Genomic DNA, 23,617 nt, shown 5'->3' with positions numbered 1-23,617 from the left:
GAGACAGGTTCAGGAGGAAGAGAAAGAGACATGAGGGGGATCTAGCTATGGTTGGGAAAGGGGAAAGGATGCTGGTTATCTTTGAGAGACAAACTGAAAATTTTGACATTTTAAAGGGAGCGGCAGCATTTCATAAATTCCAATACTTGGATAATAAATGACAAAAGAAAATAGCACCCTGAAGATAGCCCCGCAAAACAATCCATGAGACAATGATGACATAAGTCGTGTTATATTTCACACTTTAGACGTGGTGATTAAGTGAATAAAGTCAGCCTATACATTTTGACAGAAAGGATCACCAAGACATATTATGTGAATAAAAGAAAGTTGCAGAACAATAAAGATGTAATACAATTCTTGTAAAAAAAATGAAGAATAAGGGGGGATCAATACTGGTGGGGAACTTTAAGAACTAGACCATATTTTCATAAATCTATACTGCAACATTGTGAAAAGTGAGTTTACATTTTGCTCATCACAATATCAACTGTATTGACCACCTGTGTTCCTAAATTCAGACTTTTGACCAAAAAGGAAAAAATTCTAAAGCCTGCAAAAGTCAAATGATCTTACACCACTAATGTTATAATAAAAAGCACATCTGCAAGGTCAAATATGATTGATTAGCAGTTTAATGTCATAGCTCTATTTCTCTATTTCAATAAACTAGATGTGCGAGAAGTTTCTCACTATAGATTAGTGATGCAGGTCTTAATGTGCATAGAAATTATCTTGGTGTCTTATTAAAATGCAGATTCCTCTGCGGTACATGCACTTCTAACCAGCTCCCAGACCCTGGACTTCACTTTGGATGGCAAAGCTCTACAGAAGGTGCTAGAAAGTCTAAGTTCTAAGGTTATTCTAGTGTTTGCAATTTTTAAAATATGAATGATTTTTAATATAAAATTCAAAATGTGGTAGACTGGATACTTTATTTCCATGATTTGAAAACTAAAGAAATGGAATAGAAAAGACAATGATTCTCAATTTGTAGAAATGACTCCATTTCCACAAGCGAGCATGTCCAATTTATCAAAGCACCAGTCATTTATTATATTGCACTGATTTATTCATCTGTCTAATGATTTACGTGTATAACTAGTAAAACTACTCTTTGCTTTGGGAATCTCATTTTCTGTAATGCACACAAACCCTTTCAAATTTAGAGGAGATAAATACATGTTTGTTGACTCACAAGTTATAGTTTAAACACTATACAAAACTCACCTTCAGAAAAGGTACACCTACATGGGCAGGATGACTGGGCAGCCAAACCCCGGGCTGAGAGCAGCTATCACAGCCCCTGGGGCCCCACTCTGAGGACACACACGTGTAGATCATTGTAGAACCTCACCACAGACGAATGTCATTAGGGTTCCCGCTGAGCCAAAGCAGCTCTGCCTAGAGGGGTGGTGTCATGTTTATGTGGCTCTAAACACAGCCTCCTGCATTAGTCTGCTTGTGCTGCCATAACAAAATACCACAGGCTGAACATTTATTTTCTCACAGTTCTGGAAACTAGAAATCCAAGATCTAGGTGCCGGGAGGTTTGGTGTCTCCCAAGGCTTGTCTGTCCTTGGCTCACAGGTGGCTGACCTCAAACTCTGTCCTCATGTGGTCCTTTCTCTTAGGAGGACACCAATCATACTGGATTAGGACCCCATCCTGATGGTCTCATCTTAACTTAATTACCTCTTAGGTGAACTTCTCTCCAATTTTACATGCAGAGGTCCTGGGGGGCTGGGACTTCAACACTGGAATTTGGGAGGGCACTCACTTCAGCCCAAGACCACTCTCCTGAGCAAGTTAGAACTGGAGGGGCTGCAGAACAACACACAGTTGGAGAGCAGTGTGGAGAGGAACCGGCCCTAGGGCAGAGGAGAGGCCGGAGAGGAGGGGCCTGGGCCGCCCTGGCAGGCAGAGGCCAGGAAAGGAGGAGAGCGGTGGAGGGGGGCAAGGCCCCAGGCCGCAAAGCTCCCTGAGGCCACAGACACTCTACGGCGCCCTGCTCAGGGTTCCTCTATGGCCCCCAAAGCGGCTTTTGTATCCACGACCGTGACCTGCTTCTCAATGAGACCTGCTTGGCTGAGGCTGCTGCGACCCCCTGGAAACTTCCAACAAGCTCCTATTGACTGACGTAGCCAGAGCACATTTTATGGGCCGCAATCCGCCAGCTCTCAGAGGGCGAGGTTGCTGCTGCTGCGCGGCCCCAGGGGTGGCCCCGCGGGGGACAGGCTGGCGCACGAGGGCCCACCACAGGGGGCAGGCTCCCTCCACTTCTGGTAAAGCAACAGTGCAGGATCCTTGAACAGGAACTCCTTTCTAATGGATGATTGTGCAAATTTATAGTCATTCATGGCTGGCAGTTACTTAACCAGAGCTGGTCCAGCGTGTGTGTGCATGTGCATGTGTGTGCATGTGTGTGCATGTGCATGTGTGTGCATGTGTGTGTGTGTGTGTGCACGCGCGTGCGTGGTCCTGCTGAGCAGACACGGCCCAGATCTCCTGTCCCTCCTGATGAATTAGCAACATTCCCTGTTATTTTCAAGCTGATTTATAGTAAATTTAAATCTGTTAATGTTCTAGTAATCTTGAAAACAAAGCACAGCAAATACATTGTTTTTGCCCCCTGCAGAAACATTTCAGTTTAAAAAAAAAAAAGAAACATTTCAGTTTATCTAAAAAAGCCCGTGTTTTATATTTTCTTCTTTAATGTCAGAAGCACTTTTATTGCAGTGTCAATGTTAATTGCCACTTATCTTAATGAGTTCTTTTCTAATACAAAATAACCTGGCTTGAAATATAGCAGACTTCTTTGTCAAAGAGAGAGAGGGCCAGGAATACTATTGGTTCCTGGGAGAAACAGGATGCTTCTTCCCCGTCTGCTTCCTTTATGCTGGTTGAAAGCTTCCTGATTTAGGGCCTCTGAGGTATGAGTTACTGCCTTCATTTTCAGTGCGAGGGGAAATTAACCCCAGTAGAAGTCATGAAATAGAACTTGGGCTCTGAAAGCAAGAAGCACCGTAGGAGTGCCTGCGGTTATTACAATTGAATTATGTGGTGGCTCACAGAATCAGTGACTAGGGCAATTTTTAATAAAACGTAGCAGATAGTTTTCATTTAAATTTGATTTAGTTTTAAGTTTATAGGATTTTAAATAAGATAATTTCCTACTTATTTCCTAGTTGATACTCCCATCTCATCTCCTACCCAAGTTTCTGCTGTCTGTCTGGCTGTTGGCACTCAATAAATATTTGTTGAATGGAAGAATAAGTGAATGAAAATATTTACAACTGATCATCATAAGGCACTATTTCTCAAATAATATTAACAATTATTTTTATTCTATGGAATAATATTGTGTCAGCTAATTGAAAGAGCTACTTCACATTCATTATTTTAACCAAGTCTGATAACCAATATATTAGGTAATATTAATTTTATTTAATCATAAGAAAATGTGGAGAAGAGATTAAATACCTTGTGTAGGTAATGTATTTGGCAAGTAATAAGTGGGATAGGATGCTGTATGTGTTCCCCTTAAAAGTGGGCTTGAGAGCCCATAAAGCAGCAGATGGCATTGAGTTTTGTTTTGGTTTTTATGTTTTTTAAAAAGATTATTTATTTAATTTATTTTAGAGAAAGAAAGAATGCATGCAAGCAGGAGGAGGGGCAGAGGGAGAGAGAGCACCTTAAGCAGACTCCCTGTTGATCAGGGAGCCCAGTCACGGAGCTCAAGTGGTCCCGGGACACTAATCATGACCTGAGCCAAAATCAAGAGTTGGCCACTCAACCAACTGAGCCAGCAGGTGCCCCGGAAGGTACTGTTTTGAAAGCAATCATGCTCAAGATCCATGGGGCCACTCCTGTTCAGTCTTCCTCCCTGTGGCCCGCACCTGTTGCCAACTCTAAATGGTCTTAGTTTCTGTACATCAGAAGTAGTGCCTGGATGGCCTTTAGCTGGCTCTTTCCTTTTTTTCCTTTTCTTTTTGTTCTTTTTATTGCAGTAAAGTGTACATATAACTTACCATTTTAAGTATACAGTTTAGAACACCAATAAAAAATAAATTTATAAAAAAATTAAGTATACAGTTTAGTGGCATTAAGTACATTCATATTGCTGCGCAACCATCACGACTGTCCACCTCCAGAATGTTTTTTATCACTCAAAACCAAAACTTCGTATTCATTGAACACTGACTCCCCATTTCCCCTTCCTCCTAGTCCCTGGTAACCATTATTTTAATTTCTGTCTCTATTATTTTGACTACTCTGAGTACCTCCTATAAGTGGAATTATGTAGTGTCTGTCTGTGACTGGCTTATTTAATTTAGCATTTACTGTACTATGTGCAGAATTTCTTTTTTTTTTTTAAGGCTGAATCATAGTCTGCTGCATGTGTAGATAGAACATTTTGTGTATCCATTCATCTGTCAATGGATGTTTGGGTTATTTCCCCCCTTTTTTTGCCTTTTCTTTTCTTTTGTTCCCTTTTTTTTCTTTTTTCAAGATTTTGTTTATCTGAAAGTGAGCATGAGTGGGCAGAGGGGCAGAGGGAGAAGCAGGCTTCCCGCTGAGCAGGGAGCTTGTCATGGGGTTCAGTCCCAGGACCCTGGGATAGTGACCTGAGCCGAAGGCAGATGCTTAACCAACTGAGGCACCCAAGTGCCCCTGGCTTGTTTTTTTGAAACAAGAAAGGAGGAGAGGGAGTTTCAGAGGAGACCCTGGGAGGAAAGCTAACTTTGGTAAGATGACCAGTTCCATTAGGCATAACAAATCATCCCACAATTCAATGGCTGAAAACAAGAATCATTTATTATCTCACTGCTTCTTTGTCAGGAATTCAAGACAGGGAACAGCTGGGGTGGTGGCTCCCTGCTCCACAGTGTGTGGGTTCTAAGCTGGAAGACCCAAAGGCATGATCAGCACTGCCTGGAAGGTGGCTCACTCATATGGCAGGCAGGTTGGTGCCCCCCCTACACCCCATGTGGGCCTCTCCACAGTGCTGCTTAAATGCCTCAGGATATTGAACTGGCTTCCCTACCTCCAGAAGTCACACACTGTCACTCCTGCAGTATTCTGCTGGTCACACAGGAGGGCTCTGATTCATGTGGGAGAGACCACACAAAGGTGTGAACAACCAGGAGATGAAGGTGACTGGAGACTGGTTACCACAACCTTATTTCTGTTAATTCCAGAGACTGTGCTAGTTATATGGAGATTTCTCAGAAATGATTAAGATTGTAGAATATTATTGCTTCTTTGAAATATTTGAAAATATTCAGAAGAAACACTATAATTCTAGTCATTCACTGATTGAGCAAATATACTCAAAGTAGTACATATAGGTAAAGAGCCAGGATTTCTCCATTACATTCACTGAGAGGAATGTGAGTACCTTGAGCTAATTTTATACTACTCACATGTTCAGAGAAGCAATTTCTTTCTCATTGTGGCTTCTAAGCCACCGATTTTCAAGCATCTATTTACACACCAACTATGCTTTTTCTATAAGGTCCCTTTTATTTGATTGCAAACACCATCCTATGTTCTAAGGTTATGCCATGTTTGCTTTTCCCATGTATTAAGCAGTGGCTGGAGGAGACTATTCGCAAAGTCAAAGAGTGGCACCCCACATGTCTTTTGAAATGTAACTAGTGTAGGAGTTCCAAAAATGTTGGGAATCACTGCGCCAGGTTTCAAAGTCTACAGGACACATCCTGGGGTCTCACTGTAGCATCCTGCAGTATAGAGCAGCTAAGGGTAGACACGCCCTCACTTTAGGGGCTTCTCTGCAAATGGCCCAGTGATCAAATGCAGTTAGTTTTCTTGGTATGCTGGGTTCATGTCTAAATAGGACCCCCAAACTGGTGGCCCATGGGCCATGTTTTAGTATGAAATTTTAAGTGCGGATACAAGTTTCATCTCTGTCAATGAGATGCACTTTAGTACATAAAATATTCTGTATAGCAAGAACATTTACTTCTGAATTTCCCACTCAGTGTCTTTCTTCTCCTCCTTCTCTTTCTGTTTTTCTTCCTCTTTATCCTCCTACTCTTCATAATAGAATTACCTCGACTCTAGAACATACTTGGTTCAGCAACCCAGTTAACACGGTTGAACACAATCATCAGTACATGAAAGAATTTAGGTTATTAGATTCGTTGAGCTGTATGTATCATGAGCAATGGAAATTTCAGCTCAAAATGTATCTTTCTTACTATAAAATGCTAATTTCATCTCTATAGATGTCAGCGCCTCCAAATTAATGAGTGCTATTAGCTGCAAAATATCTCAAGAAGCAACAAAAATTAATTCCCATTAGTTACAAACTGACAGACAACTACCACCTGCCTTGTAAGACAATAAAAGTTTTGAATGCTCCCTTTTTGTTCTCAATTAAATGTTTAAAGTCAGATGGTGAAGAAAGGTGACTTATGACATCAAGTAAATTATTAAAACTGGTTTGTACGTGGAATGACCAAAGGGGATTTCAGATTTTGTTTGCAGTGGAATCGACAAGGAAGCCTTCGAGGATTGATTAATTGAGATATGCTAAAAGTGAAATAGGTTCTGAATCGTTACAACAGTATAAGTCAAAGATAAAAAAAGAGTTCTTTTAATTAAGAACTAGTCGAATTCTCTGAGACGCATAGAGCACTTCAAATGGTGCATAATTCCAAAAGTGGAATGAGCACAGCCATGTGGATGCCGATTAAATACATAAACAAAGAACCAGAATGTATTTTTCAAGGTTCTCAGAGCTACTCTGATGGATTCATATTTCTGCAAGGGAAACAAATCTTAAGTTTCTCTGGTTTTGAGAATTTATATTTTTTCATTTTTAACACTCTGTCAACATGGATTTAAAGAATGGAATATTTTTAGAATGACTTTAAAAAAAGTGGTAAAAGAAAATTAAAAGCAAACCACAGGACTGAGAGAGCAGACCTACAGGTAGACAATAAAGGAAATCAGTGTTATTGTGTGTCTTTTGTCACATTAATAATCATGTATACTTATGTAAATTTTGTAGGCCTTATCTCGGATAAACGTGTGCAGAGCCAATAAACAGCCAATTTGTGTACATATACATGTACTGTGTGCACGTGTGTGTGTGTATATATACACACATAAATTATATGTATTTGTATCTATAGACATACACACAATCTATCTATACTCAGACACATAATCTATGTAGCATAACTGGGATGTCAAGATTCCCCCTGGAAGTCAACAGTCCTTGAGAAATGACTGACCAACCTAGCTGATTCCATTGCTCTGAATTTACTGGTTTCTTTTCCTGGTCAGAGCTTCTACCATTATAGCCAACTCCATAGAGACTGGACAGTGAGCAGGAAACTTCTCAGAGAAGAGGGTGTGTAACGGCTTCTGTTCCTGTTTGCTGGCTCTAGCTAGTTTGGATTTGGCTTTTTGACCCAAATGGGGTAGGAGAGTCCAGAATGCACACATCCCACTTTAGAGAGAGGGGTCTCTCAGACTCGTCCACACACCTGGAGGCCTGGCTAGTGGATAGGGGCCCTACAAGCTGTCAGCTCTTGCAGCAGATGTGGGCTGCATGCTCATCCTCCAACTTGGGGCAGAGTCCGTTTTACCAAAAGCACTTGGAATGACAGGAAAGAAGAGGTTGGTTTCCAAGAGTAAAGTGTGTATACCAGAAAAGCACAAAACAGAGATTTCCACCACCGCAACTGACGGAGGATGTGCTAATGATGAACTCGTTAGTACTCTGGGCACAGATGCTCATCAGTCACAGCTGACTATGTGTCATCCCTCTTTCCCATGGAATTGTCATGGAGGGCCCTGGCCAGAATGTGCTTCAGTATAAATGAGGTAAGGGTGTAGTATTAGAAACGAGTTGCTATTTTAAAAATGCAGTTGCTTACTCCTACAAGTGATTTTTAAGACAGGAGGCAAAGTGAGTATTCTGGGCTATGGGAAAATCAATACTGGCACAGACAAGTATTGTATGAGAACATTGCTTTCCTTTAAACTGATAAAAGGAATCCCGGAAAGGAGGCTTTTGTAAAACAAACCAAAAAATCCTTTTGCAGTGAAATCTTCCTTTCCATTTTCCAATTCTGTTTCCTGCCATGAGGGCCGGGCTCTCAATTACCCTGACTCCTTGCTCTGGGCTGGAACCCTTCCCAGATCCTGGGCCTTTCTGTCCTTCCAACCAGACAGCCCTGGCCTCTCTGCCTTCACCCATGTTTCCCATAGCTCTGACTCCATCCTTGGGTGTCTTGATGACGGGGATGTGGGGTAGAGGGGCAGGAGGTGGGGGGATGAAGTGGGGTCTGCAGCAGGGAGGCAGCCATACTGGCACAGCTGACAATGGGCCCTTCCCTCCCCACCATAAAGAAATATTCCCAAGACGTTGGAGTCTTAACATGTTTCATCTCACAACTTTAAGAAGGAGGTGCTTTTATTATTTCTGTTTTACGTACAAGGATGCTGAGGGCAGAGCAGATAAGCATCACTCCCAGAATTGCAATTTGCTGCAGATCCCTTTCCCTGTGTGGGCTGACCTTGACCCAGACCTCCTCCGCTATCCCGTTTGGGTTGACAGTCTGTACTGTACGGCTGCATAAGATCATCCACTGGGCTTGAAAGGGGAGGACATCTAAATTTCTACACCTTTATTTAACTAAACAAAATAAAGAAATGAAGAGCTTCCATATTAACTCTATGGATTGGCCCTCTCACTAGCTATAGAGTTCAGATCATGATGCGTCTTTTGTTGAGAGTTAACACCGTAGCAGGGCTGACGGAGACACCCTTGCTTATTACAGCACCTCACCCAGGGCCCCTTGCTGCTGTTGGGTATGTGCTGCCCATGTGAAGTTTTGGGTTATATTACCTGCCTTTAAACTATCTCTCACAATATGAACAAGGTAGCAATAATAATTCAAGCATGCCCCAAAACCAAGAAAATAGCTAAGCTCACCCATCTCTCTGTACCTGCAGCAATGAACACCAGCCATGTGAACAATAACAGATCTTACATATTCAATCATATCGTCTTCCTGAAGAACAGGTCTATGTTTAAAATTATAAACAAATCTAAACATTTTTGTTTTAACATAGCCTGTCTTAAGTTCTATCTTTGATGTACAACTAGTTTATAGAGTAAATAGTATAAATGTACACTAAAGCATGTGTAGTTCATTGAAGAGTGTCCCCCCAGAATTCATGTCTATTTGGAAGCTCAGAATGTGACTTTATCTGAAAATAGGGTTTTGGCCGATGTGATTAAGATGGTATGGGCCAGGGATCCCTGGGTGGCGCAGCGGTTTAGCGCCTGCCTTTGGCCCAGGGCGCGATCCTGGAGACCCGGGATCAAATCCCACGTCGGGCTCCCGGTGCATGGAGCCTGCTTCTCCCTCTGCCTGTGTCTCTGCCTCTCTCTCCCTCTCTCTCTCTCTCCCTCTCATGAATAAATAAATAAAATCTTTAAAAAAAAAAAAAAAAGAAAGATGGTATGGGCCCTAAATACAATGACTAGTGTCCTCACAGGAAATGGAGAGGAGGCCGGGAGAGAGAGAAGACCATGTGTAAGGACTGGGGCGCAGGCTGGAGGGATGCTACCACCATCAATGGGACAGCCGGGGCCACAGGCTGCTGGACTGTCCCCAGGAGCCTGGGAGCCCACACCAACACCTTGATTTTGGATGTCTGGCCTCAGGACTGTCAGAGATGAATTCTGTTGGTGCCAGCCCCTCAATGTGTGAGAATTTGTCATGGCAGCCACAGGAAATTCACACACTGTATTTGAACTTTCTGAGGAACAAATCTACATTTGGGGTGCAAGCTAATGCTCCATTCTGATTGCGGGGGAGGGGCAGATGGGAATACATGGAGACAGCTTCCCTCAGGAAATCCTATACCTCAACCCACTCAGGCCTCATGAGAGCTTCAAATAGGCCCTACCCCTCCATATCCAGCTCCCTTTCCTTTCCACCTGTTTTCTCTGTCTCAAAAACTTCCTGCCATATTTATGTAAATGCCACCTCTTGCTCAAGGTTTGTACCAAACACTCAATTTCACTTTCTCCTCCATGGTTTTTTGATCATGTCTGTCTCATTTACCCAGGGCACTGCAGTCATTTCTGGATATACCTTTCTCTCTCACATAGCTTTGAAAGCTCCTTAAAAAAATGAAGCTTTTTCATACTGTCCCCATATATACAGAGCTCATCCTAAAATACTCCTCTGCAAAATCACCTAGAACACAAGTGCCTCTCAGATGGACCTGGAGATAAGAGTCCAAGGAATGACAGCTACAAGGATCTGTCCCTGGGCCAGCTCCGGCCATGTCTTGATAAAACTTTGCTGAGGACATACATGTATGTCTTTCATATTTCCAAGGGACATGGAGCAGTGCCTTATAGTAATCACACTGGGTAACATAATTGTGACCCACAGATTTCCGTAGTATTGAATAATGGAATCACCCAACAAGAAGTGAAAGTAAAGCCCTTCACTTAAAGTCAAAAGAAAATTAAAAATTCAAGGTAAGGATAACCAATTCATAGCTTTGCAGAATGCACATGTGAAAAGACTACATTTTATTTCATTGTAAAGCTAATACTAGCATCAATATTCATAGTAGTTATGAACATAAGATTCAAATTTGGGCAGACATGGATTCAATTTCTAGCTCTCTGAGCCTTAGTTTCCTCATATGTGAAATGGGTACTATTAAGATTCATTTCATAGAGACTTAGGGAGGATTAAATTAAATAATGAGTATTTAAAAAGTTTAATGGTATTATATGGTCAATTAATCTTCAATAAAGCAGGAAGCATATACAATAGGAAAAAGACAGTCTCTTCCACAAACAGTGTTGAGAAAACTGGACAACAGCATGCAGTATAAAACTGGACCACTTTCTTATGCCAGACACAAAAATAAATTCAAAATGAGTTAAAGATATCAATGTGAGACCTGCAACCATAAAAATCCTAGAAAAGAACACAAGCAGTAACTTCTTTGACTTGGGCCATGGCAACTTCTTTCTAGATATATCTCCTAAGGCAAGATAAATAAAAGCAAAAGGAAACAATTGGGACTATATTAAAATAAAAAGCTTCTGCACAGCAAAGAAAATGATCAAGAAAACTGAAAGACAGCCTATGGAAGGGTAGAAGATATTTGTAAATGACATATCTGATAAAGGACTAGTACCCAAAATATATAAAGAACTTATAAAACTCAACACCCTAAAAATGAATAATCTAGTTAAAAATGGGCAGAAGACATGAATAAACAATTTTCCAAAGAAGACATCCAGATGACCAATAGGCACATGAAAAGATGCTCAACATCACTGATCATCAGGGAAATGCTAATTAAAACTGCAATGAGACCACCTCACACCTGTCAGAATGGCTGAAATCAACAATACAAGAAACAACAAGTGGTGGTGAGGATGTGGAGTGAGGGGAACTGTCTTGCACTGTTGGTGGTGTAAACTGGTGTAGCCACTCTAGAAAACAGTATGGAGCTTCCTCAAAAAGTAAAAAAACAGAACTACTCTATGATCTAGTAATAGCACTACCAGGTATTTATCCAAAGAATACAAAAATACAAATTCAAAAAGATACATGCACCCTGATGTTTACAGCAGCATTATCTACAACAAACAAAATTAGGGAAGCGGCCCAAGTGTCCATCAATGGATAGAATGGATAGAAAAGATGTGGTATTTATATACAATGGAATATAATGCAGTCATAAAAAATGAAATCCTGCCATTTGCAAGGATATGGATAGAGCAAGAGAGTATTATGCTAAGCAAAACAAATCAGAAAAAGACAAATACCATATGATTTCACTCATAGGTGGAACTTAAGAAACATAACAAATGAGCAAAGGGAAAAAACAAAGAGAGCGAGGCAAACCAAGAAACAGACTCTAAACTATACAGAACAAAGAGATGGTTACCAGAGGGGGAGGGGAGCAGGGGGATGGATGGAATCAGTGATGGGGACGAAGGAGGGCACTTATCATGATGAGCAGTGGGTGTTGTATGTTACTGAATCACTATATTGTACACCTGAAACTAATACTGCATGTTAACTAACTGGAATTTAAATAAAAACAAATAAATATTTTTAAAAATGTTTAATTCTGAGTATAAAATATATTACTTAATTATTTTTAATATCATCGTTACCATCATCACTGTCACCAACATCATTCTCATCTCACTCTCCAGAAAATGTACTAGGAACCTCGGTTGCCCCAAGGGAACACTTGCTCTCTTCCTGCACTTCTGGTGATACAGAAAACGCCTAGGAAGGCCACTGGCCACTGGCCACTGCATGACTCCAGAGGAGGGCCCTGGTAATGACTGTTCAGGGAAGGGATGCAGCTAGCACAGGGACAGCAGCTTGGGCCCTGGAACTGTCTTCAAGGGCTGTCCTTGGGAAGAGGGCTCAGCACATTCTCATGTGATTTCAAAGGTCAGGGACCAGACCAGGGAATGAGCTGATACGAGGCACAGATTTCATATCAATATAAATTAATTTGCAAGGCTTGAATTACTCAAAATATTAATAAAATGCTTTTATGAGGTGAGTGGCCTGTGGCTAGAGGCATTCAAGTCAATTGTTAGGCTTGCTTTTAACCTAACTGTGTAAATGGCTTCCAAGTGCTCTTTACACTCTGATGGTCTTTAAATTGTGATTGCTATATTTTTCCCCCAGTTAAATAAATGATTAGTGAGCATTCGAACCAAGTGAAAACCAAGCTCTCCAGAGATTCCACCACTGGAGAGAACTGGGCAATGGAAGGCACCATATAACTGTTTTACTATGAACACTTCAGCTATGCTACTTAAGTTACATAACAATGCTTTAAACTTTAACAAAGATTTTTATTTTTTTTTAAGATTTATTTATTTATTTATTCATAGAGACACAGAGAGAGAGAGGCAAAGACACAGGCAGAGGGAGAAGCAGGCTCCATGCAGGAAGCCCGACGTGGAACTCGATCCCGGGTCTCCAGGATCACGCCCTGGGTCGCAGGCGGCGCTAAACCGCTGCGCCACCGGGGCTGCCCTAACAAAGATTTTTAAAAATAGTTTTCAAATCTTCATCTTTTTTTAAAAAAAGATTTTACTTATTTATTCATGAGAGGTACAGAGAGAGAGGCAGAAACACAGGCAGAGGGAGAAGCAGGTTCCCTGCAGGGAGCCCAATGCGGGACTCGATCCCAGGACCCTGGGATCACACCCTGGGCCAAAGGCAGATGCTCAACCATTGAGCCACTCAGGCACCCCTCAAATCTTCACCTTTTATAAAGCATTGTTGCAGTACATTTTGTGTCCTGAGTATTCATTCACTGTATGCTCTATGCTTGGTTTTGTAGTGGCCAATGAAAGACAGTATTTGGAAAACATTCTTAACCTAGGCTTACCCACTGATTAGATATTTATGAGCAGCATTACTTAATAATATTTACTTCTAATACAATATCCAATAGTAAAATAACATGAGTAGTATCTTAGAATAGATGAAATATAGTAGAAATGCCCTAGGTGATTCCTTAGAAAATATATATTTTTATATTATCGTTCAAATATTGTGACTTGAAATGAAACAACTACAAGTCTGATAGAACCAATGGAAAGGCAGTTGCAAATCGGCGCCCCAGTTCTGAATTAAAGATGTGCTTCTGTATTTATTTTCTGTTATGTTGAATAACAAAAAGAAGAAGAGTTTAACTTGAAACCATGTTTATCATAAGTTGGATTCTTTTTGCATGTTTGCAAAATCGCTGGAAATAGTGTACATCAAGAATTACAGTATCTCGAAAAGAGATTAATCAAATATGATTTAAAGATGCTATTTTTGTTACAACCTACGCATTGAGTTCTATCGGTAAATGTCTAACCCATAACTTTCCTTTTATAGACAAGAACATTTATAGTACTTGTATCTTTTTATTTTTATTTTTTTAAAGATTTTACTTATTTATTTACTTAGAGAGATTGTGTATGTAAGAGGGAAGAGGGGCAGAGGGAGAGGGAGAGAAAGAATCCTAAACAGACTCTGTGTGAGTGCAAAGCCTCACATGGGGGAGATCATGGCCTGAGCTGAAATCAGTGGTCAGATGCTCAACTGACTGAGCCGCCCAGATGTTCCCTATAGTACTTTTATATACCCAAGTATATAGATCTTGCTTTATGTTTTTCTAGTTATTTCATCAATCAGAATCAAAAGAAGGATGCTATGACTTATCACCCCAAACATTACTGAAACCTCTTTCATACAATTTGATGTTAAGATTTTTACTTGACCTATAAGTCTAAAACCAATCATATATAAAATTCAGTTTTTGGTTTAGCACTGAAAATATATTAGCTGTGTCAACTATCCTTAAGAGGTTCACATTTTCAAAAGAAGAGATTCACATTTTATGGAAAATAACACGCAATTAAAAAATAAAAACTTCTTGGCAAATGTGCAAAATTTATATATATATGTATATGAATATACGTCTATATTCATAGATATGTGAATGTAAATTTCCTCAGTGGTTGCTGACTTTAAAAAGGAAATTAGATTGTATCATATCTCTATAGAAAAAGGTTTTAGTGCATTCTTTTCTGGAGCACAGCACGGAGGCAGCCACATAGCAAAAAGACCAAAGTTTCGCCCCCATATATGACTGGGCCAAGCAAGGTAGAAAAATCCAAGCCTTCGAACCAATGTTTTACATCCTATGGCTTAAAGGAATTAAGAGCTAACTAAATCTCTGGTTTCAAGTATAATGTATTGGAACGATCCTGATATCAAATTCTTCTGTTAAAATACACTACTTTTGGGCAGCCCGGGTAGCTCAGCGGTTTAGCGCCGCCTTCGGCCCAGGGCCTGATCCTGGAGTCCTGGGATCGAGTCCCACGTCGGGCTCCCTGAGTGGAGCCTGCTTCTCCCTCTGCCTGTGTCACTGCCTCTCTCTCTGTGTGTCTCTCATGGATAAATAAATAAAATCTTTATTTAAAAAAAATACACTACTTTCTGGAAGACTTCTCATTAAGTAATATTAAAATTCTTCCACTGAGAAAGCACACCGGTCTGCAGTAAGATGCATAAGACAGGTATTAGAAAAGAAAGCCAAAGAAATGAAAACTAAGACAAAGACCACACATTCAATAAGCAATTAGCTGAGCAAGGAGACTGATTCAGACAATTTCTATCATTTCCTTCATTATTCCAAACTCCTACACACAAACACACATACTACCACTCGTTCACCCTCTGAAAAGAAAATCTTAAAGGATGTGAGTCTATTCCTTCCTTTTCTTTTTCTTTTTTAGAAAAAAATAAAAAGTGTTCATGCCACTCCATGCTGCCATGTCCTAAGAGTATGGACTCTAGCCCACATACCCACCTGCCAGCAACGCAATCTTCAATGTCATTTAACACTCCAATTCTCCATTTATTTAAGCCACTAAACCTATCAGTTTCCTTCCTCAAAGGAGAATTACATCAAAGATGTAAGTAAAAGTGCTTTGAGAATTATAATGTGCTATAAACATATGTTGGGAATAGTAGAGACTTACATGATCTGGTATTTAATGATAAACAAAACTTCAACAAATTCTCTTTAAAAACTTAAGCTTGAAAGAAGTATAAGGACCGAAAAAGTTTAAACCATAAGCCATAATGCCAAAATAAACAATTTTGAATCCCGAGATTAAACCTATTAGTTCTAGTAACAGTCACCTGATAACAATCAAAATTCATTATTAAAAGGGAGATGCAAAAATCTTGGTATAAAAGAAGCATTAGATTTTGAACTTGAATTTTAGATTTGAGATGTCTGTCAATTAAACCTGACACTTTGACATATTCCTTTAATTTAGGAGAACTCATAAGGCATTATTGTATTTTTAAACTCCATCCATTTTGCATGATGCTAGACGATTACTTCCTTTTGTATCAATTAGCTCACAACAATATAGTTCTGGTTCTGGATATGGCTCTGTTTTGTTGGTATATCTGTTTTGTTGGTATATCTTAGGATGGTGGTATGATTTTCTTTTCAAATTTAACACATATTTAAGACTAATGACTAGCATCCCTGAAAATAACTGAATCTGTAATTCATATAATGCAATGACTTGCAGATACATTTTACGCATACAAAAAATTAGCAGCCAATTTTCTCTTATTTATGATAACATTTCTTATTAGTGTTTCCTTGTTTGGTTTTAGAGTGGGCGCACAGTAAATATAAGTGATATAATCCATAACTTAAAAAGGTAAGAGAGCCATGACAGTATAGTGAAAGAAGAAAGAAAAGGCTATAAAAATGACAGTAACATGAAATGAAAAGGATACAGCATTTAATAAAATAAAATGCATTTAATATGCATTATAAAATAAAGAGGCTAAGCTGTAGCTAGGGAAACAAATAAATAAATGTGGTTTCTTACTAATCAAATTCCCCTAATATGAAACGTAAAACCTTTCCATTGGAGATAAAACGTTTATCCTCACTTAAATATACAATGTCAAATAAGGCAAAGCCAATTCCACTACGTATTTTTCTATTTAGCACTTCCTGAGTTTACTATTCTTCTATTTCTATACATTTTCAGTAGCACATCAAGAACAATTATTAATTAATTAATTAATTTTTAAGAACAATTATTTAAAAATAGAGAGTGCTGAGTTGTTATCTGAAGAACATTTTAGCTACACAAACCAAAAGTATTTAAGCGTGTGGGGCAGATTTCAGGACCTTTGAAACTGAAAACCTGGATAAGCAAACACTGCACAATGTAAATGTAGGTATACTTCTTATTTGTAATGGTTAACAGCGAGTTACAATTTTTTGTAAAATTCTGTAAAATTTGTTACGATTTTTTTTTCTAATGGAAGTTCCACCAAATATAATATTTAACATGGGCCCTTCAAGGCAGTCTGAATAGTGTTAAAGTAGCTATCTCAAAGAAAAATACCGTAAAATGGTCCCATTCTGCCTTTTATGTTTGTAGGAGTGATTTCCTTTCACAGAAGGATCTGTGAAACCCCTCAATACAGTACATATGCACTTGTGTGCTCTAGCAGAAAAAATTCCTTGAGACGAATTTTAAGTATACCACCAGAGCCAAGCGACAAGCCCCGCTATAAAGAAATACCCCAAATCTGACATATCTACAGTATTCACAGATGCAGATATATATTTATGCGACTCTATCAGCATAAATCAAACCGCTATGAATAAAACAACATTTAACCAATTCTAACTTCAGAAGTAGAGCACCACTAAATTTCTCCCACTGCTGGAAAAAAGGAAGCGAAAGGATACATAAGAATTTTTTTGATGTGCTCTGCCTGAGTTTTTATCAACACCCAAACAACTTCAACCTAATGTTTCCTTTCAGACCCAGAGAAGTAAAGGTACCTGGATATTCAGAATCTTCAGTTTTTGATATAACCCGGAAGGCATACTACTGCTTTACCCTCTGATATGGAGAAGCGCACATGCAGGGTGACGCTGCCCGGTCCCCGGGACACAAGAACGCGCCTCGACCGCGCCTCTAGGGCCAGAGGACGCGACCCCAGAGCCTCGGCTTCCACCGCGGGGCAGAGGCCGCCCCAGACCTTACCAAGGGGCTGGCGGCGCAAGCGCCCGCAGATGCCCTGGCCGAGGACCGTCATTGGCTACCGAGCCACAGAAGGAACCGGAGGCCCGGCGTCAAGGCCCTCGTCGCACCCCGCGCCAGGGATCCCCGGTCAACCCCTTCGGCTCGGCCGGCGACACGCGCGCCGGCTCGGGCGCTCCAAGGGCCGTGCGCGAGGCCCGCGCCGCGGAGAGGGAGGAAGGGCTGTGCACCCACCTGGGATCTTTCTGGATGCTATCGACGGACGGGGACCGGGCCAAGGTGCCTTCGGGCGGGAGGGCAGGGCCGGATTTGCTGTAGGGAGACTCGACGGACGGACAGTACTGCAGCTGCCGGTAGGGGTCGGCGTAGCTGGAGGCCGGGCCCGCGGCGAAGCTCGCCCTCTGGAAGGCGGCGCTGGCGCTCTGCGGGCCGTGCTGGCTGCCTGCGCGCTGCAGGGGCCCCGGGTCCACGCCGGGGGACGACGGCGCTAGGGCAGAAGGAGGCGCACAGTGAGAACTTGGCACCCGCTCCCGGAGACGGGGAACCAGGTCTAGGCAGGGGGAAGGCCACACACACAAGAAGAAGAAGAAGAAGAAAAAAAAAGAGGGCTCGGAAGAATAAAAGAAATAATTCGTCGTATTTGAGCCAATCCTTTTGGTGTTAATCCAGCATAATGATAGCCAGCATGCTCTTTCAGAAACAAGCCTTTCGGCCACTGGGGCCGGGTGGGGGGAAGGGCATCTGCTGTGTGTGGTTCACCAATACCCAAGGGAGTCAATTCCACGTCAAACCCAAGCCCAGAGGATCCGTAGGGAATCGTCTATGGGGGATCACGGATAGTTAGTACTTTATTGTTCAGGTTGAGAAAATTCAGGAAGCGTTCACTCAGATGATGTTACAGTAATTTTATTAAGGGAGTAAAACAAACTTTGTACAGTAGTTACTTTTCCCGAGTAAAAGACAAAACGGTGTGCATGGGGGTGGAGGTGGACAGAGGCAGGCCTCCCATCTCCACCACTAGTCCCGGCCCTTACACACAGGGCTGCTCCGGCTCCTGGAAAGCTACTCTCCAAGGTCTTCTTATCCCTCTTCTTCAACTAGAGCTGTCAGATTAACATATTCGGTGAAGGGGAGGCACGTGGGAAAAGGGAAGACCAGCCCAACTGCAACACAAACTAACGAGCCAACTTGGCTTTTCAGAAGTATCTGCATCTTTTCAAAATGTCTAAATGGTTTTGAGAAGATGTTTTTTGCACCAGTTACTAAAGTGAGTTTAACTAGTTCCAAACTGAATTTCAATTCTGTTTCCTTTGTGGATTCCAATTTTCAGTTCATTTCATGGCGTTCTTTTATCGGGCTCTCAAAAATATTTGGCATCTAAGGTTTAAGGAACATATACAATGAAAATAGCATTTCTTTTCGTGTTAAAAGAATGTGGCCAGTTATGAATTGCTGCAACAATTGTTAGCCATGACCAATCTTGGACAGTACAATTATTTTCTGGCTTTGCAGATCAAAACATCCAAAATATAGCCAGCATCTGGGTATGACCATTTATACCATGGGGGCTCTGTACGAAATAAGGTTTCAATTATAAATCACAGCCCTCAACTCTGACTTCCTGAGTGCTTATTATTAGTGACATTAGAGCTTATTTTGTCCTCTCTCACATTAGGGGACATATGCCAAAAAACGGTGTCACAGTGAGCAAACAAATTGTTAAAAGAAGTTAAGGAAATTGTGTCAAATGACAAAAATGTTGTAAAGTGAACCGGTGGAAAACATTTCAGTGCCGAGAACCGAGTTTTAATTAAGAGTTCAGGGCTTCTCATTTCCAATGAACTGTAATACTTAATCTTACAATAATTGAAATTAGTAGAATAGCCACTGTAGCACGGTAAAGAGTAGAAAAACATTCAAGAAAAACTTTCTAAACAAAACAAAACAAAACAAAACAAGGTATGTATATTCTGAGAAGCAGTCTTTGAAATGATGAGGCTTGTCCTGACGGATTAAGTTCCCAAATGATCCGATGAGACTAAGAACATTAAGTCTGGAAAGAGAAAAATTTGTCTTATGTCTTTTTTGCAATTTCTGGAGAAGTTACATCTTCTCCAAAATATTACACATATGTGTAATTAAAATTCATGTCTTAAAAATTTATGAACAGTGTGCTTTATATTACGGTGACAGGGGTTGAAAATTTAGGCCAGGCATAACCTTGCTTTTGGAGGAACAAATGCACAGTGGTAAACAAATTTCATTTTGTAGAAGAGTTGTGACAAGCTAGGCAGCAAATCCAGGGCAAAAAAGGGAAAACTAAATACACCTAACATTTTCCAGATAAATGCATTTTTTTCCTTTCAGGAAAGTAATATCTACAGTTAAGCTTGGTTACTAATATCAGAAAAGACATCCTTTTCTATACAAAAGTGTTATTATGAATACAAGAAGTACAACGATTAATGGAAAAGAGGACCAGAGATCCAGAAATAAGACTGAAGTCTGAAAAAAAAAAAAAAAAAACTATACTTGTTGAAAAAACAAAAAAATAGTGTAGGTAAGGCAAACAGCCTGACTGGCCCTACCAAGAAATTCTCAAGAGAAAACTCTTTAAATTGAAAGAGAATATTATGAAAGTTGTTTTAAAAAGACACTCCCAGCAGCAAAGACTCTAAGGACACTGGATTCAAATGGGGAAGCGGGGTGTGAAATGCAGCTTATCATGCAGAAACAGGGAGGCACTGGCTCAGCACAGCAGGAGAAAGAAAAGGTGGAGGTGAGTTTATGAACAGTGTTAGGCTCCTACTCCCGCTTCACTTTGGCCTGTTTGGGGTCAGAATCATGGAACGCAGTCAGAGCTTGGACTCTGAAGTTAAGAGTATTGGAAGAGTATTCACACCCAGGCCTTCTGGACAATTCTTGGTATCAGTCAAGTGAGCTACAGAGCTTTGTAACCTCTGGCTTCCTGACTGTGGCACCAAGAGATCCAAATGGCCTCATGGGATCATTATCTGCTTTAAAGGCACTAAACATGTCATATGCAGAAACTGTTGAACAAATGAACTATTGCTATTTTTACCATTAATATGTTGAAATCAGCGAGCGTTAGAAAAAGGGACTGTCCACACTGCACTGGGGTGGACACCCTAGCCACTGAGTATCTGATTTTAGAGCTCCTGCAAGGGCTTTTTTCCCCTCCAATGACCCTATAAGCGTGTCATTCACGCTTCACAGGTGGGAAACTGAGGCATGGAAAGATTATGTAACTTGCTTGAGTTTTCCCAGTACCTAGTTAGAGAAAGGATTCAAGCCCTTGTGCCTGCTTCCAGGGTTTATACTCATAACCACCACTATAAACTGGACCAAGGTTTAAAACTACAAAATGCATGTTAATGCATTTTACTGACATGGTGGGGAAACTTATGAGGGTTAAAATTAAGAAAATGTGTGCTAAAGGCACAGAGGATGGATGGGTTTATAGTATGAATATTATATTGAAAAAGTTGTTAAAAATTGATGTGCTAATTTACACCACTTGTCATTAAATTGAATTTACTTGGATATGCAGAAAATATCGAGAAAAATTCTTTACATAGAAAAATGTTCATGTCTAGAAAATGTGCATTTCTAGAAAATTGAAGAATAGGGATACCAACCTGCAGTTACCTTAATTTTAAAATGTTGTGAATCTTAGTTTGATCATTGATATCACTATATTAAGAAAAAAGAAGGTGGATTCTGAAATCCAAGATGGGTGAACAACTTCCAAAAAGGTCTCATTAGAAAAATCACAATTGCATTTGTGGCACTTGCTAAATGGTCTTTCAGAAGCACCATTCCTGAATCTACAGTTTAGACTTTGAGGTCACAATAAATAGGATGTCTGATGAGAATTTCAAAAATAGAATTAGAATTCAAATTGGTCCTGGCAAGTGATAAAAAAAAAAAAAAAAAAGGAACAAGGCTGATCAGTGCAATGACAATAATGTAAAATAGCAATACAAATGGGGAGAAAACGAAACTATAGTCAAGTGTAGGTCATGTGATCGTCTTTAAGAAAATGTGTGAGAATCTAACAGATCTCCAATTAGCCATCGGTTATGGAACAATGCAACGCCTTATATTTTCTTAAGTGTGACATAGAAAAATGACAATGTTATACATTAAATTCTCTCTCTGTACCTGGCCTGTCAAGACCTCAGTATGGCTCATGCAAACCATAGCTGTCCTTTAGTATGGATAAGTGGATACTGGTGGTGCACTAGTGAAGAGTTTCTCTTAATACCACGTTTCCTGAATTTATGTGTCCTTATACATTTTCTCTTATTTGAGCTTTAGAGCTCAGTTGGCCACATCACCTGCCTTGCAGGATGGCTCTATTCAATGGAACCTTCCCATGGCAAACATTAAGGTGGAAGGCGCTTCGTCAACTCTTTAAACACTCCCCTCTCTCCTCACCTGCTCTGCAAACAGCCCCTTCTCCACTCAATAAGCTCCTGGAGCTCAACGAACCATGCTGCTGGTCTCTTTGGGGAGATTTTAAAAGCAGCCTCTTCAGCAGCTGACTTGATACTTCACCTGACATCTGCGCTGTTCACAAAATTATCTGTTTTCTTTACAGCTACACAAATAAAGGTCTACTGTACAAAGGGTGGTGGTGGTAAGATGTTTTATGTGTTATATTTTTTTGAAGGAGGGGAAGAGGACCCTTTTAATCAGACATTCTATTTTGATGACGATGGATGGTTACGTCCATTCTTTACTGACATCAGAAAAAGAGAACAGAATAAAATCTAGGAATCTGCCTCATGAGGAAACATGGAGGCGGGATATAAAGTAGAGTTCCACAAAAAAGAAAAAAACACTTATCTTTGCTTTTCTGTATATTTGTATATAGGGAAATATGAAAACATAAACTATGCTTGTTCTATAAATACCAAATAAGCACACAATAAGCTAATTAAATAGTATCTCCTCTGCAAGCTCAGAAAGTAAAGATGGGGGCAGCCCGGATGGCTCAGTGGGTTAGCGCCACCTTTGGCCCAGGGCCTGATCCTGGAGACCCGAGATGGAGTCCCACGTCGGGCTCCCTGCGTGGAGCCTGCTTCTCCCTCTGCCTGTGTCTCTGCCTCTCTCTCTCTCTCTCTCCTCTCTGTGTATTCTCATGAATAAATAAATAAAATCTTAAAAAAAAAAAAAAAAGAAAGATGGCTTAGGTAACAACAGGTCCAAGAATGTGGCCATGAATTCTCTTAAAGAGGTTTTGACTCTGTTATTTTAGGGATGAGGAGCCTTTGGCACTCAACCCACTATATTCCCAGCAGCATTATTATTGTAAAGATCTTCCAATTTTCTGCACTCTGCACAGGCTGATCCATGCTACACTCACTGGGAAAAAATTCCAGGGTAAATTTAACGTAATCTTTTTTTTTTTTTTTCATTTTAATTCTACTATAGTTCACATACAGCTGCTTGAGTTCAGGTGTACAAAACAGTGATTTGACACTTCTATACATTACTCAATGCTCATCATTAACATAATCTATTAACTTCATCTATTATCACCTTTGTGGGGAGAGGAATTAATGCAGGATCCTTAGTAGTAATAGAATTATTATTGGTGTGGATGTTAGTGTTTCTGGATTTGGCAATGACCTGTTTCTACTGGCAAACACCCTGCTTTCCTTTAGCTGAGCTCAATTCCACTTTCTATTTACGCCACTTTAGGTGACTTGATACAGGGAAGCATCTGGAAGCTCTTCTTGGTTTTAAGATGATATTTATCATTGGGTTCATTAAACATTTCCAATTGGGTAATGATATGCCCCTGACTTTCTAGACTTTTTAAAAAAGTTTAAAAATATAACCAAGAGGTTATTGAAGATCTAATTCGACTTGCTCTAATGGAAGCAATCACTTTTACAGTTTGAAGTAAGAGCATTTAAGAAGTAATAAATGCTAATA

At 40.3% G+C, this 23,617-nt stretch overlaps 1 protein-coding gene across 5 annotated transcripts in view; it reads right to left on the bottom strand.

Annotated features, from left to right (window-relative positions):
- Positions 1–23,617, bottom strand: part of CTNND2 (catenin delta 2) — a 914,420-nt gene that overhangs the window by 339,587 nt on the left and 551,216 nt on the right. For all 5 annotated transcript variants that reach the window (XM_072807315.1, XM_072807318.1, XM_072807317.1 and 2 more), the window contains one exon: positions 17,885–18,137. In XM_072807315.1, coding sequence (XP_072663416.1) covers positions 17,885–18,137 — 253 coding nt within the window. The remainder of the gene's footprint in view (positions 1–17,884; positions 18,138–23,617) is intronic.

Source organism: Canis lupus, chromosome 31, assembly GCF_048164855.1.
Source record: "Canis lupus baileyi chromosome 31, mCanLup2.hap1, whole genome shotgun sequence".
In the NCBI taxonomy this organism is placed as follows: domain Eukaryota; kingdom Metazoa; phylum Chordata; class Mammalia; order Carnivora; family Canidae; genus Canis; species Canis lupus.
The sequence above is the reverse complement of the archived record's forward strand: the minus strand, read 5'-3'. Positions and strand labels throughout refer to the sequence as shown.